The 15,279-nt window shown below is 37.1% G+C and overlaps 1 protein-coding gene and 1 long non-coding RNA gene across 2 annotated transcripts in view; both read right to left on the bottom strand.

The window, feature by feature from the left end:
• Positions 1-15,073, bottom strand: part of LOC127555382 (uncharacterized) — a 39,551-nt gene extending 24,478 nt beyond the window's left edge. The window contains exon 1 of the long non-coding RNA XR_007952205.1: positions 14,928-15,073. This is a non-coding gene — a long non-coding RNA (uncharacterized LOC127555382). The remainder of the gene's footprint in view (positions 1-14,927) is intronic.
• Positions 613-14,934, bottom strand: LOC127555376 (interferon-induced very large GTPase 1-like). The gene is made up of 2 exons (XM_051987620.1): positions 14,127-14,934; positions 613-9,920 (listed from the first exon to the last, which is right to left on the bottom strand). The coding sequence occupies exon 2, from the start codon at positions 9,916-9,918 to the stop codon at positions 2,623-2,625; it is 7,296 nt and encodes a 2,431-aa protein (XP_051843580.1). The 5' UTR covers positions 9,919-9,920; positions 14,127-14,934; the 3' UTR covers positions 613-2,622.
• Positions 15,074-15,279: the final 206 nt, after the last annotated feature.

The following is a 15,279-nucleotide window of genomic DNA, read 5'->3' as shown; positions in this document are numbered from 1 at the left end:
TCTGTTTTCTCAAGAAAGTCATTATCTTTACTACTCATGAGAGGACCACAGTTTCTAAGGACCAAAACTAATCTGTATCTGTAGTGTTAAAAATACTGTGTGATCACTGGGAGTACTCATTTGACCCTAAAAAAAAACAATTCTGTATATATATGGCTGGGCATAGTGGGTTATCATCTGGGAAGTCATGTGACTCTTCTAAAATGGACACCAGGAGTTAATGGACATCAAATTCTTCTAAGAAGCAATTAATGGCCCTCTATATATCACAGATTCTAAAAAGTTGCCTTTCATAAGCCAGCACCACCTAGCTGCCCCTGTTGTGAAAAGAAAAAAAAATTTAAATTGGGTAGAAGTATATCATATCTTTTCTGTAATTTGCAAACATTCATTTTGATTTGTTTTAGTTGCTTTTTTAAATTTACATTGTATATATATATGTGTGTGTGTGTGTGTGTGTGTGTGTGTGTGTGTGTGTGTGTATACATAAAACTTCATGTTACATCAATTGACAAACTTTCTTCATGTTTCTCTGGATTCAGCATGATTATCATTTTTACCTGTTATGATGTCATGATTCAAATCTGTAAATGAAGGAGACTGATACCAAAATAAATTGAAACAAAATCCATTTATTAGCCATGCCTAGCAATTTATCAAAAAAAAAAAAGTTGGTCCAAGTTGGCACAAGGAAGCAGAACTGAATTGACAAAGCACTTTTAATAGATAGACATGAGAAACATCAAACTGTATTGGTGCATTGGTATATTAGTATATTGGTGAAATACTGGGTGCATCATGTCAAATTCATATAGAAAAAGGGACAAATAAATACTGAATATAAATCTACGTGAAAGCATAATAACTTAGAAAAACAACTATTAATTTTGTTTTATTGCATATTCATTTAATTTTTTAATAAAAGAGAAACATGAATCCCATATTAGTATATGATGTTGATTCTCAGTGGGGTTCAGATGGTTTTGAGATTTTCCATAGTCAAAGAGGAAACCTATATTTAAAAGCACTCATTAACAGAAATAGGAAATTTTCATGAGAATGGGGAATTTTGACAGTGAGCAATCCTCAGGGTATTTTCCTTTATATTTGATCATGGAATAACTATGACTTAAATCTACAATAAGGCTCATAATAGAAATAAGAAACATAAATAAAAAAAGGCTTCCAATAGCAGGGATAATTTTGGTTAACAGGGGATATAGCTGGAATCAATGACCTATCAAGGGATGGAAAATCTCATATATACTTCTTAATCTACTATGATTTATAAGAACTAAATTATATGTGTAATTAAGGCATATGAATAAAAATAAATGATTGTTCTATAATTAATATTTCACAATATGTCACTACATTGAAACCACAATTTTTTCAGTAATTGCCTATTGATAGACTTTACTTTGTTCCAGTTCCTTCCTTCCATAAAGAGTGGTTTTGGAATTATTTTGGCCTGAAACAAATCTTTCTTTTTTTCTTTTTGACAATCTCAGGGTTTATGTCTCAGAACAGAATCGTTGAATGAAGTGATATGTACATGTTCACCACTTAATTTGTGTAATTTTAAATAATTTTCCAGAATGGTTATGTGCAAACACAGTCCCACCCATTGATGCTTTGGTACAATATGTCAAATTCAAATAGAAAGGGAAATGAATAAGTCATGAATATCAATCTGTGTGGATGCATATTGATTTAAAGAACCTCATATTATCTGTGTTTTATTGTATTTTCATGTAGTTTGTTAAATATTTTCCCAATTACATTGTAATCTTGTACCTTTACTCTATCTGCCTTTCCACAATACCACTGCCTAAAAATAGTTAATTACTTTTATCTCTTGTCATTGTTGCCAGCTAGATTGGTATTAGGTAAAACCTCTGGGTTGTTGCAATTCTGGTTTCTATTAATAGTGGCTTTCAGGATTATTTTCTTAATAGTTACTAAAAACTTCAACATTTTCTTTTGAACTCTATACATTTATATCCTTTCAACATTTAATCTAATAGAAAATGGAACTTTTTTATATTATGTATTTGTTAATTGAAGATTTTTTTTGTACCTTGTCACAAATAGTTGATGTAAAAATATTTTCCCATTTAACCCAAATGCTTCCTATAAGATCTATGTTAATTTTAGGAGTAAAATATTTTCAATATTATATAATGTATGTATAAGATTAGATAAGATAGAAAGAAAGGTATCTTTTCTATTCCTTTGATAATTTTCTAAGGTTAGATTCTTTTATTATGGAGGTTATACATCTATTTTTACTTACACTGATATTTGATGCTGACTGATACTCTATTTCTATGAAGTTCTTCTTGAGAGTTTTCCAACAATTTTTTCCCAAAAAAGGTTCATCTATAAATAATTTATATTTTTTTGTTTATTGAAATCTCAGACTATGAACAAGTGTTTTGGGTTTTTGGTTGTCTACGCTGAAAAAATTCACACTTTTTTAAACCAATGGTACAGAGCTTTGATGATTACTGCATTATGTCTAGTAATGCTATGTTTCCAATATTCATCTTTGGAAAAATTCCTGGGAGAACAAGTTCTCATAATGCTCTGCATTTGGGTTCTCGGTGTCACTAAGAATCATTATTTATTCATGTCATTCAGCACATATTGTTTGGTGATTTTGGGCCAATCTTCAGGAATCTGACCTTTGTTCTTGAATATGAGCTTGTACTTCTCTTCCAATTCTGATCTGAAGTGACACACAAACCATTTCCAGTATGGTTGGGCAGATGTGTCTGGAGTGATGCTCCATGTGGCATATTCACCACCTGCTTCACGATAAGTCTTATATGGGATACGTCTATCATCAGGAAGAATAAACACAGTATTACTTGCCACACTACTGGTACAGAAATCAATTGAAAACTCATCAGTCTTGTGCCAATATGTGCCAGTAACAGCCTTAGAACGATGGAAGGGGACACTGTGGTCTTCACAATGATTTGTGACCGTATTTGTGCAAATTGCTTTGCAAAAAGGACATTGCTTCCAACAGCCACTAAGCTGATCAGAGAGCATGGTCTGAGTGTCAGAATCAATTTTCGTTAGAAACATCCTTTCCCAATTTTCTCTAAAATTTTGGATTTTTGTATCTAGATATTCATTCATGGCTTCTTTGAGGAATTCAATGTCAGTTATCTCCTGGTGTTCAATATTTCTTAGCTCTTCTCTTGGAAGGGTCAAATGACTCCCTAGATTTTTACACAATGTGTCTAGCCACACAGATGCAGAATTATTTTGGTCCTTAGCCACCAGAGTTGACTCATGAATAGCAGAGAAAATGATTTTCTTAAAATGTTCCAGATTATTATTTACAAAATTCTTCAGTGTCTCATTTCCCCTACTCACACTGATCTCTTTTTTAATGTATTTCTCAAAAAATGTCTTTGGTGTATGAATGTATTCCCAATAATCCTCAAAGTTGTCTTCTTCAGCCAAAGAGATGAGAATATGTTTCTCCAAGTTGGATCTGTTTCCATTAAAGGCAGGAGAGTTAGCCCTAATGTTCCCAGCAAGGTCAAGGGCTATCTTTTCTGGAATGGCTATATGTAAGGAAGCAATGAGCTTACTCCACAGGAAGTCAACAAATGCTGTGATAGAGGTTGCACCTTGGCAAGAAATCTTAAAACACATAAAGAAATCCTCTCTCTTGTTTTCTTGATATATGACAGGATAATGGGCTTTCTTGAAGGCTGTGTGCATGTCCCTAAAAAAAGCTGCTGCTCTATGGCATAAGCATAAGGACAAATCTATTTTGTACTCATTTGTAAATGTGTATCTTGCTTCTTCAGATGCAGAATCAGTGTGCTTGTCTATCAATTGCAGTAGTTCATGGAAGTAACTTTTATTATAATCCAGTCCCGTTCTCAATTTAGATTCAATAGTTTCCATGACTAGTTCAATAATCTTCTTCGTAGCTTCATCTATAGCCACTTTATCACTCCCTGATAAGGAGAGTGTGAAGAAAAAATCTTTCCAATTCGTCTTCTTTTTCACATGTTTCTCATAATTAATGGAAAAATGTTTCCAACGGTCACGATCACAAAGTTTGCTTACTACAGTGCACTCCTGTTTAAAATGGTCCAGAAAGACATTCTCCAAATCCACATCAATTTGGGGATCTTCCACAGGAGGAGAATTTGAGGATACTTCATGGACCCATTTTATCCAGAGTGGAATGAATATTTCTCTCAGCTCCTCCTCACTTACCTCTTTACCCATATAGGAAAGAGCCACATCTCTGCTTCTTAATAAGAGCTCTTTTTCATATTCTGATTTCTTTTTATTCAGTTTATCTTGACCTTTCCTTGCACTAAGGAGATCAGTGGACTTTCTAATGCTTTCTGAAACAAGTGCCTCTTGAAGATTTCTCAGTTTGTTCTCAAAGTTTCCCTTCCACTGCATCAGGATTTCATTCTCTGGATCTTCATCAAAATAAGTTTGAAGCTCTTGCCTGACAGCTTCATATTTTTCTGCAATATTCGTTTCAATCAAACTTCTTGGGAGATCCTGAATTTCCCCATTCTGAATCTGATTGGTCAGTTGGTTCTGCAACCCTAACACATGACTTCTTAGGTTCCAAGTCCACTGGTTATACATGGTCTCAAGTTTGATCATGACCATGACCTCCCGAGTATTCCTAAAGCTGAAGATAAAGTTTTCATTCAACAAGGCTTTCCACAAATCCTGGATGCGGACTTTCACCTCAGAAACCTTCAGGATGCTGCCTCTAGATTCCTTTTTGGCAGCCAAAAGAATTCCTCTTTTTAGTTCCTGGATGTTGTGGCTATAACTGGGGTTGGGAGGGGCCATTGGAGGATCCCCTTCCCACAGATGGGCAAAGTAATGGACATGCCTATTAACATCAAACCGAATGACATCACTGAAGTGGCTGATATCTGACAACTGTTCCTGTTCTGCAGCTATGACTGCCATTTCATCCAGTCTCTGCTGCAGTCTCCTTCTTCCTTCCAGGTTTTGATCTTTGGCAGTGATTTCACCCACATTCTGATGAACAAAGAGGCAACTTGGGGAAATGTTCACTTGTTTCATTCGCAGAAAGGCCTGGAGAGCAATTTGCAAGATATCTTGCATTTCTGAAGGATTCTCTCCAAATATATTGATCAAGGTCAGGTTTCCAAGTCCAATAACAAAGGTGGCCAGCTCATTGTCCCGATTCTGTGATTTACAAGCGAGTTCTGGGGCCCGGAGTCCTTCGGTATCAATCACAAGGATAAAACCAAAGCCCAGTTCTTCCCAGAGTGTCTTCTCCACCTTTAGCAAATGCATGTAAGCTCCCCTTGTGCATCGCCCTGCACTGACATTAAACTGCAGGCCAAACATAGCATTCAACAGAGTGGACTTCCCTGTGCTTTGGAGGCCAAGAACAGAGAGAACAAAGATCTTTTCATCTCCAGTTTTCTCAATTAATCTGTCAAAAACAGCTGCTACCCATGTGAGGGGTACATAGGAAGCATCCCCATTCATCAGCTCAATGGGGTACCCAGAAATCATCAGGTCAGCAGCAATTTCAGGAAGGGAGAAGGACAAAGTATACATTTGTGGTGAAGTTTCTTCCAAAGCTTCATAGATCTGGCCAACCTCTCTCAGGAGATGTTCAATACCCAAGGAGGAATCCCTGATGTCCTTGGAGACAGACTCTAGTTCCACTTGGTGATCTTTCAAGGACACATTCACTGATCCCTTTTGCTTTTCTGCCAGCCTCAAGGACCACAGGTGGTTGTACCTTTTCTGGAGTTTTTCCAACTCACCTCTGGTCAAGTTGTCCATAAACATGCTGAGCCACTGAAGGAAGTACAGCTTGGTGCTGTTGTCCTTCCCTGAGTGAGAGTGAAGGATTTCAAGTACTGATCGCATCAAGTCATTGAGAGGACATATTTTCTGTAGCTGGGCCTGTCTTATGCCTTGCTTTTCTTCCTCAATCTCACTTTTGTGTTGTTCAAGGCTGCGGTTCCCCTTCTCTCTCAGGTGACAAAGCTCCTTATCCTTCTTACACCACCGGTGCCAAAGTTCTCCCTGAAGGGGCAGCAATTTCTCCTTCATTTCAGACAATTTTATTTCTTTCATGAGGGCCACCACAACCTCTGCCTTTTCTTTGGCCTCTCGACATTCCTTCCTGTCCACATCTACAAGAAAGCCATGCTGGCGAGCAATTTTAGCACCATCTTCCAGAGTGAGAAAGGGACCTGAAGATTTCAGCAACCGCTTGATGACACCTGAGAGTTCATCCATTAATTCAGCCTCATTTCTATTCCTGATCCCAATCCTCACTTTCTCACCAACATCACTGCCCACACTCTTCTCTTTGTCATCAAACAAACATACCAAAGGTTTGGTAGACTTCCACAGGTCTCGGACCATATTCCTGGTGCTCTCACTTTTATCAGAAGCAGATACAAGGACCACTGTGACTGAAGCAATGTCCTGCAGGAATCTGAGCTGCGCCTCGTGATCTTTGGCATCTCCATGCAGATTAGTGAAGGCAACACAACTTTCAAATCTGTCCTCCTCTCTCCCCCCTGGACAGAACCAGGAGATTTCTACAAGACCTCCCATTAACAGGCAGGATTTGCTGTTGCCTCGGCAGTCACGGTGGAAAAAAACATCGTGTTTGTGCTTACTCAGCAGAGAGTTCAAGATCTGAGATTTGGAAGAAGAAGCAGAATTCACAACCCTTATAAAGGACACAATGGGGATGGGTGCCTGGGAGATGAGTTGGTTATTAAAGTTAATGATTGTGTCTTCTTCCCCTAATTTCCTCACTTCTCTCCAGCTTCTCTTGATTTGGCTGAGAGACCACAGTGGGAATTCTATTACTGAAGAACAGGGATTGGGCACCACAAAGGGGAGAGCAAACTGACAAATGGCCAGTTTGTTTGAAATGTATTGTCTCATGAAATCATCTGCACAGTGAAAAATCATCATCTGAGTATCCATTGGGTGAATATGGGGCTGGTCTGGGGACAAGAGAACAGAAGAAGTGTCACTGTCATCAAACAAATCATCATAAGGATCTGAAGTATCCTCTTTAAGATTTGTCAGAGTCAGTGTCCCACTGGCCATTGTGTCTCCATCACCTTTGCACACCAAGTATCTCAGTCGGTAATCCAGCATCAACAGCTTCTGTAGGAAATAAAATGGCAATTGTCTTTCTGTGTCTGGCTGACTGTCATGCACAGAAGCCTTGTAAATCACATGGAAATCTGCTCGGCCCATCTTCCTTGGATAGAAATCCTCCAGCCCAAGCCTCTTAGCTAAGTCTAGAAAGTCAGAATTTTGTATCACTTCATGCTGTTTGATGGTACAGGGTTCTGGTTCTTGGGTCTTTTTCTTTCCCTGAAAGATACTTTCTAATTCTTTTTTCACCTGCTCTATCTGTAGACAGTTCACTGTAGCCTCATGTTCTCCATTGATGAGCAAATTCAGGTCTTTCTCCAGAGTTTCCCAATCATGACTGACTCTCGGTTTCAAGAGGACATGAAGTACTTCTTTGGACCATGACTGTCCCATGTGAGATTGCATAAGCTCTAAACATTGCTTCTTTTCTTCTGCAGACACAGCAATAGGTCCAGGAGTCACTGTGAGCCCTGTGAGCAGTAGGAATGCTTGAGCCCTATACTCAGATTTCTGATGAAGGCCCTGGTATTTTTCATGGGCTTCTTTCATTTCACATAACAGGAAATTTAATTCTTCATATCCAAGGAGACAGTGGAAGGTTTGGCTTTCCTCCTTGTACCCTGCACCAGCTGCAATGCAGAGTAGCAATAGATATATGCCTGTCTCTTCTGTCTCTTTTAAGGCTTTCAGAAAAGATCTGAGAGACAAACTGAGCTCATAAGTGGCCTTTCTTTGAGCTTCTTCTAACTTTTCTAAGTACTCTGAGGTGTGATTGATTTCAAGAAGGTCATTCTTTGCCTTTTCTAAGAGCTGAATGAAATCATCAAACTCTGTGACACGGATATCTTGTTTCTTCTTTGTTGAGTGGAAAATCCACTGCATAATTGAGTGCCTCTGTGGGAAGTCCTTCACTTGATAGATATGAGGATACAAAAGGCTGCGCAACTCGTATTTAATGCATTTGATTTCTTCAACTGGGAAGTCCTTGCAAAAATTGACAACGTCCACCAAGAACTGCTGCAAAGTTGGGTCTGTAAGACAGATATTAATCCAGATGTTATAGTTTCTGGTTTTCTCACTCAGCTTTTGCTGAAAATTGATCAGTCTCATCAGTTTCTCCTGAGGCTCAGTGATTTCCCAGGATTTCACTTCTTCTATTAGTGACCTGGCATCCCTCCCTGCACTCAGTAGCTCCTCTCCATCCTGGATGCTTACATGTCTGCCAGTCAGGTTTGTATAAATGCTTGTGAGGCAACGAGTCACTTGAAGAGGATCCTGAAAATCTTGTCTGTGGTTAGACAGAATTATGTCCCAGACAGGCACTAGCTGATACCCTCGGTCAATGATACACCAGCTGTGGTTACTGGCCACAAGACCGGCTTTCCACTGTGGGAGAGAATCTGCCTCTGGGGGGCCTCCTGTTTGGTAAAAAGACATTTCCAATCTTGTTTGTAAATTAGTGGAGCTTGTATTCTGAGAAATCATTTGAGACTGAGAGTTTGACACATTTGTACTGGCTGCAGCTGTCACCCCAAAACCACTGTAGCTGCCTCCAATGTATATATCGAGTGCTTCTGAGGCTTGATGCTTCACGTCATGCAGTGCCTCTGACCTGAAACCTGCAGCTACAGCTTTCCACCAGAATACTCCTCCCAAGTGCAATGGACCCTGGTTCACATGAGAGCCAAACCTTTTAAAGAATGCCTCACATCTCTGCTTCAGCAGGGGATGGGTTTCTGCACCATTCAAGTGGCTCAGAAGTTCCTCCAGCTTCTTTAACTCTTGCAAAGCTGACTTGGAAAGGTGGAGCTGATCCCGTGCAAAGTGGCAGGAGGCCAGGGGGATATAGCTGAACTTGGTGATGCATGTGTAAGTTTCCTCAGAGTGTGACTTTTGGACATCTCTGGAGTCAGAAGATCTGCTGTCCTTGGTGCTGGCCTCTAGGTTCAATCCCCAGCCTCCACCCTTAGCCAAGAAGCTAACACTGAAGCCCAATATCTCCATGCCTTGGGTAAATATGGACTCTTCTCTAGAAGACAAAAACTCCTTTGTTTCCATCCCACTTCTCTGTTGTGGATTAAGCAGGTAGAAGTTCTCTGGAAGTGTGATCAGTTCTTCTCTTCTCTCCAAAAGATCCTCTGGGTGATTGGTTTGGTAAATCCCCTGCAGGGCTAGGCCACCTGACACCCTTTTGAGGAGCTCCCTGTCAGGAAGATTCTCTCTATGGGACAGAGTGTTTTCCATGAGACTGAGGTTTCTCTTCATGTTTTCTATGACTTCCACTAGGGGTTTCTCAGAGAGAGGCCAGTACATGGCTGGGATCTCCATAGCCTGCCTCAGCTCCTCTTCTTTCTCCCTCACAATCGCCTCCTCACGGCTTTTACCTGCTGCCTGCATCTCTCTCAGTTCATTCAGGGCTGACTGTGCCTGCTCTTGTCTCTTCTTCACTAGCTCCCAGTGTTTCTCTTGCATTTCTTCTGATCCCCGACTGTTACACGGTGAAAGAAGTTTCTCCAGTGCCCGTTTCTCCCAAGGATGGCTTGCCTGGGATTTTAGTGCCAGGATTTCCTTGTATTGTACATGTTGTAAAGCTTGGACAGAGGTCACACCCAGGTGTTCCTGCAGTTTAGGTATCCAACATTGGGCATCCAGTCCCAATTCTTTTAACTTGTCTTCCAAGTTTCTTCTTCTTGGGTCATCAGGATGTGGTTCATCTTCATTATTCCCTGGTGTGGCCATGGCTATAGGACAGTACAGAACATCAATCAAAAGCTGTTTTTACTTTGGGGGAAATATGGCACAGAAGGTATTTTGGGAAGGTGTCAAATGTAAGAAGAACCCCAAAGAAATATATATACTCTGTCCCTGAAGCTGCCTATATATATATATATTATATATATTGTATTTATGGAAGTACAAAGGCTAGGTTATTTGGGTTTGTAGCATTTGGAGACTAGTAAGGAGCTAGAGTAGAGGAGTCAGGGCAAAAACAGAAAATAATTTAAATGAATCTTGTGGCTCCATCCTCTCTCCCCAAAAGAATAGCAAATATCCCTCATTTCACTGAGGTCTCATTTTCTGTTTTTTGCATCCTTTTATATCTTCTTAGAATAGGTTCATCTTCAGCTAATTTGGAAAATTTCTGCCCAGAACTAAAGATAAAAACATAAATTCCATATCCTGCATTTTAAAACCTTATGTCATGCTATGGTGACAGGGACACTCAAGATACAAATAAAAACATCCTTAAAAATTAGAATTGGGCAAGTGGAGCCTAATGATTCTATGAGACATCAAGATACAATAAAGAAAAAAAATTAAGTGTAAACAAAATGGAGTATGTCTATTTTTCACCAGTATATGACAGCTTCAGAAAAATGTACCATGTATTACAGCATAAAAACCTCAAAAACAAATGCAGGAAAGAAGAAATATTAAATGCATTCTATTCAATAAAGAACCTTGGGAACAGCTTCATAATTCATTCTCTCATTCTTTCTAATCTACCTCCAGAGAGAGAACTGAGGAATTCTTTATTCATTTTAATTCTGTGAAAATCATGAATAATTTCATTAAATATGAAAAAAGTGAGAAAACTACCATATTTGTATGATGTATCCAAAAGAGTAGCTGGGGAAAAATATATCTATGTATACATATATATGAGTAGGTATATATGTATCTATATGTGTATATATGTTATATATTCTTATATCAATAAAAAAGATAAATGACAGATCAGTGAATTATTCAATGTAAAAAAAAATGAGAGCAAAATAGAAACCCACTAAACATTATCCACAAAACACCACAAAAAAATTGAAAGTGAAAGGAATGATCAAAAAAAATTAAAGTATAAAAAAAGAAACAATAAATTAAACTAACATGTTTTGTGGGGAAAATAAAAGAACACAATTTAAATTTTTTTAGAATGAGAAGAAAAAAATGAAATCAATAATTAATACCTATCTTTTCCAGGTATGTACCAATAAAACTAATAAGTTAAATAAAATAGGTGTTCATGAAACAATAAATTGCCCAGATTAACAGATGAAGTAGTAGGATACTTAAATAATCCCATTGCAGAAGGAGGATTAGAACAAGCTATTAATAAATTTCCTAGAGGAAAAATCCCAAGGAACAAAAGGATTTTCAAGTAAATTCTACCAAAACTTTGAAGAACAATTAATTCTAATATCATATAAAGTATTTGAGAAAAAAATAAGTAAATTAAATTCATAACATGATTCAAACACAGTTTTAATACCTGAAGTAGGAGGAGCAACAAAAAAAGAAAGAAAACTATATTTCAATTTCTCTAATGAATATTGTTGCTTTTTTTTTCCTGAGGCAATTGGGGTTAAATGACTTGCCCAGGGTCACACAGCTAGGAAGTGTTAAATGTCTGAGGCTAGATTTGAGCTCAGATTCTCCTTACTTCAAGGCTGGTACCCTATCCATTGCACCATGTAGCTGCCTCTGCTGCAATTTTTTTAAAAAAGAAAATAGTTTATCACAAAGATCATGAAATATGACCAGGTGAATCTTATTAGGAATGAAGGACTGGTCCAATGTTAGAAAAAACTCTAGGTATAATTGATCATATAAAAAAGACAGATAATTACTTCAATAGATGGAGGAAAAGGTTTTTGACGAAACACAACACTCTTTCCTGTAAAAAACCCTAGAAACCATATGAGTCATTGTAGCTTGTACTTAAAATGATAACTACCATCTATCTAAAACAAAAAGGAAGCAATATTGGTAATGTGGATGAACAGAAAGTTCCCAAAAAGATCAGAGTGAAGAAAGGATATCTATTATCACCATTAGAAATTAATTTTGTACTAGGAATGAGAGCTACAGAATTAAAATAAGAAAAGACTTGAAGCATTAAGAATGCTCAATGAGGAAACAAACCTATGACTCTTTGCAGAAGAGTAATTTAGTGAATCCTCAGAGAAATATAGAGAATCAACTTCAAAAACTAGTGTGAAGTATTAACACTTTTAAGAAAGTTTTCAGGGAATGCAGGAAATCCATATAAATTATAAGATTTCTATATGTTACTAAAAAAAAACAATCATAAAGAAATAAAAAGATAAGTTCCATTTAAATTCAATGCAAATAATATAAAACATTTGTATCATTTCCTCAGTTTCTCAGTTCTCTTTCTGGAGGTAGATTAGAATGAATGAAAGAATGAATTAGGAATCTAGGTTCTTTATTGAATAGAATGCCTTCTTTTCTGCATTTGTTTCTGAAGTTTTTATGCTGTAATACATGGTACATTTTTTCTGAAGGTGTCAATACACATCAAGGAACTATATGCATGCAATTGCAAACTACTTTTTCATAGGTAAAAACAGATATAAAAAATTCAAGAAAAAAGTATTGCTCAAGAGTGAACTGAGCCAATATGCTAAAAATGATGATTCTACCTAAATTGATTTGCTTCATCAGTATTGTGCTATTGAAATTAACAGAATTATAGAGCTGGAAAAAAATTAAAAAATTCATCTGGAAGAAAAATTATCAAGAATATCAGGGAAATCAATGAAAAAAAGGGGGGATGGAAAGTGCAATTGGACAAAACCAGTTGAAGAAAATAGAAAGCATTCTGGCACAAACTAAGCATAGAACAATAATTCACACCATTTACTAAAGCTAAGATTCACATAAGTACATGATGTGGAAATAAAGAGTGAGATAATAAGCAAATTAGTGGAGCATGAAAAAAAATTGCCTGTCAGATCTATGGATAAGAGATAATTTTATGATAAAAGACAAAAAAAATCATGGAAGGCAAAGTTGAGGAGTTTAATAATATAAAATTAGGTTTTGCAGAAACAAAACAAATACAAACAAAATTGAAAAGGAAGCAGGAAACAAGCAAGTGTCTGGTAAGAGCCAAATTTATAAGAATAAGAGTAATTCTTCATTTGATAAATGATCAAAAGTATAAAGAATCATTTTTCAAAAGAATAAATCAGTTATCAATAGCTGAATCAAAATACTCCAAACTACAAATAGTTACAAAAACGAAAATTAAAACAACTTTGAAGTACCACTTCACACCTATCAGATTTATTAACAGGACAGAATAGGAAAATAACAAAAACTAGAATTCACTTGAAAATAAATTGGCCCACGATTGCAGAGTTTGTGGAGTTTTAATTTTGTCTAATCCTAATGAAGAACAATTTGCAATTGTGCCAAAAGTGTCCTAAACATGTGTATAGCCTTTGGTCTAGCAACATTTCTACTACTAGGTTTGTATTCCAAAGAGATTAAAGGAAAAGGAAAAGAACCCATATGTAAAAAATAAGATTTGTAGCACCTCTTTTTGTAATGTCAAAGAATGGAAAATTGAGGGATGTTTACTCATTGGGGTGGAGCTAAACAAGTTATAGTAGATGACTGTGATGGATTATTGTGTTATAAAAATGACAAACAGTAACCTTGTAGGTTATATAAAGTATACAAGTATAAAGATAAGATTTAGTTTTAAGAATTCATTATTTGTTAAATAAAAATTGTTGGGAAAACTGGAAAGCAGTATGACAGAAATTAGGCACATCTCAATATCTTACACCATTTCCCAAGATAAAGTAATAAATGGATACATGATCTAGATGTGAAGAGAGATATTACAAGAAAATTTGAACATGGAACATATTATTTCCAAGATTTATGGATAGGTGAAAAATGAATAAACAAGAGCTAGAGAACAGAGTAGTGGAAAATGGACAATTTCAATTACCTTAATTAAAAAGATTTTATACAAATGAAACAAATGTTCCTAATATCACTTTCCTGGAGGAAGGAAAGCAAGCAAAGCCCTGAAGAGCCACCCATAAGGGAATTTCCCATAGGAAGATTTCAAAGATGTGGGTCCAGATGAAAGAGAGAAAGGTAAATGAAAAGAGAATACACTAATACTCTACCTTAGGGGCGCCTAGGTACTCCAGAGACTTTCAGAAGTTTATGCTTGCCTAAAACTCTTGAAGCCTCTGACTCAAGATCCCTGAATCATCAGATATACCTAAATATTCTGATCTCTCTTATTACCTGAATAATCAGACCCCAGCAAAACTCTTCTCTCTATTTCTCTTTTTCCTGCCTTTTGTTATCTGCTTATCTTCCTTGTTCTTTTTTCTTTGCTGCATTTGTCTTTGCTAACATTTTCTCTCTCTTTGTGTGTGTGTGTGTCTGTGTGTCTATGTTTCTGTCTCTCCTCCTTCTTCCCCATCCTCCTGCCCTGTCCCCAACACTTTTTTTGTCTATATCTTACTGTTTACATATATTTCATGCCAGATTCACAATTTATGAGTCTCTCCCCTTGGTGCTATGTTTTTTATCTCTTTTCCTTATTTTTTCCCTGAAGCATGAACTCTTTCATTGTTGTCTCTGTTTGCCTAGTACATAATACAGTGCCTGACACATAGCAAGTGTTTAATAGATGCTTAATGATTGATTAACTGTGCCAGTGTTTGTCTCTTTCTGCTTCTTAATCTCTCTTACTCTGAATTCTGAAGCCACTATTAATGCCACAGAAGTCCCTTATTTTCTCTGCCATTTAGTTTCCCCATTTTTAAAATGAACAGATTAGCCTAGATTGTGCCTAACATCACTCCTATGGGTTCCTTTCATATAGCCTTTGGCTCACTTAGTTTTCATTTCAAACTCATGTTTTCTCTCATTCTCTCCTCCCTCAGGATGCCCACATCCCTGCACTCCCCACCAACCTTGCTCTCCAGGACTTGTGGTATCTGCTCTCTCTGTTGCATGGGCTTATCTAAGCCCCTCCATCTTTAGAGATGTTACTGCAACTAGCCTTCCACAGGACTGAAGCTTCGTCTATCTGCAGTCTAAACCCCACGACACTGGAGAGAGTCACTAAGACAGGACACCCAGGAGAACAGAAAGTGAAAGCATTTTCAAAAAAAAAAAAAAAAAAAACAGAAGTGATTATTAAGAGAAATTTTCCGGAAAAGAAAAAACAAGGAGAAAAGTAGAACTTGCCCTATCACCATTCAAATTATACCGTAAAAATGGTAATTAGTCAAACTTGGGCAACAAATTTTTTTTAAAGATCAA

The sequence above is a fragment of the Antechinus flavipes genome, chromosome 3 (genome assembly GCF_016432865.1).
Source record: "Antechinus flavipes isolate AdamAnt ecotype Samford, QLD, Australia chromosome 3, AdamAnt_v2, whole genome shotgun sequence".
NCBI lineage: Eukaryota > Metazoa > Chordata > Mammalia > Dasyuromorphia > Dasyuridae > Antechinus > Antechinus flavipes.
Note: the sequence above shows the minus strand (reverse complement) of the source record. Positions and strands in the feature narration are given on the sequence as shown.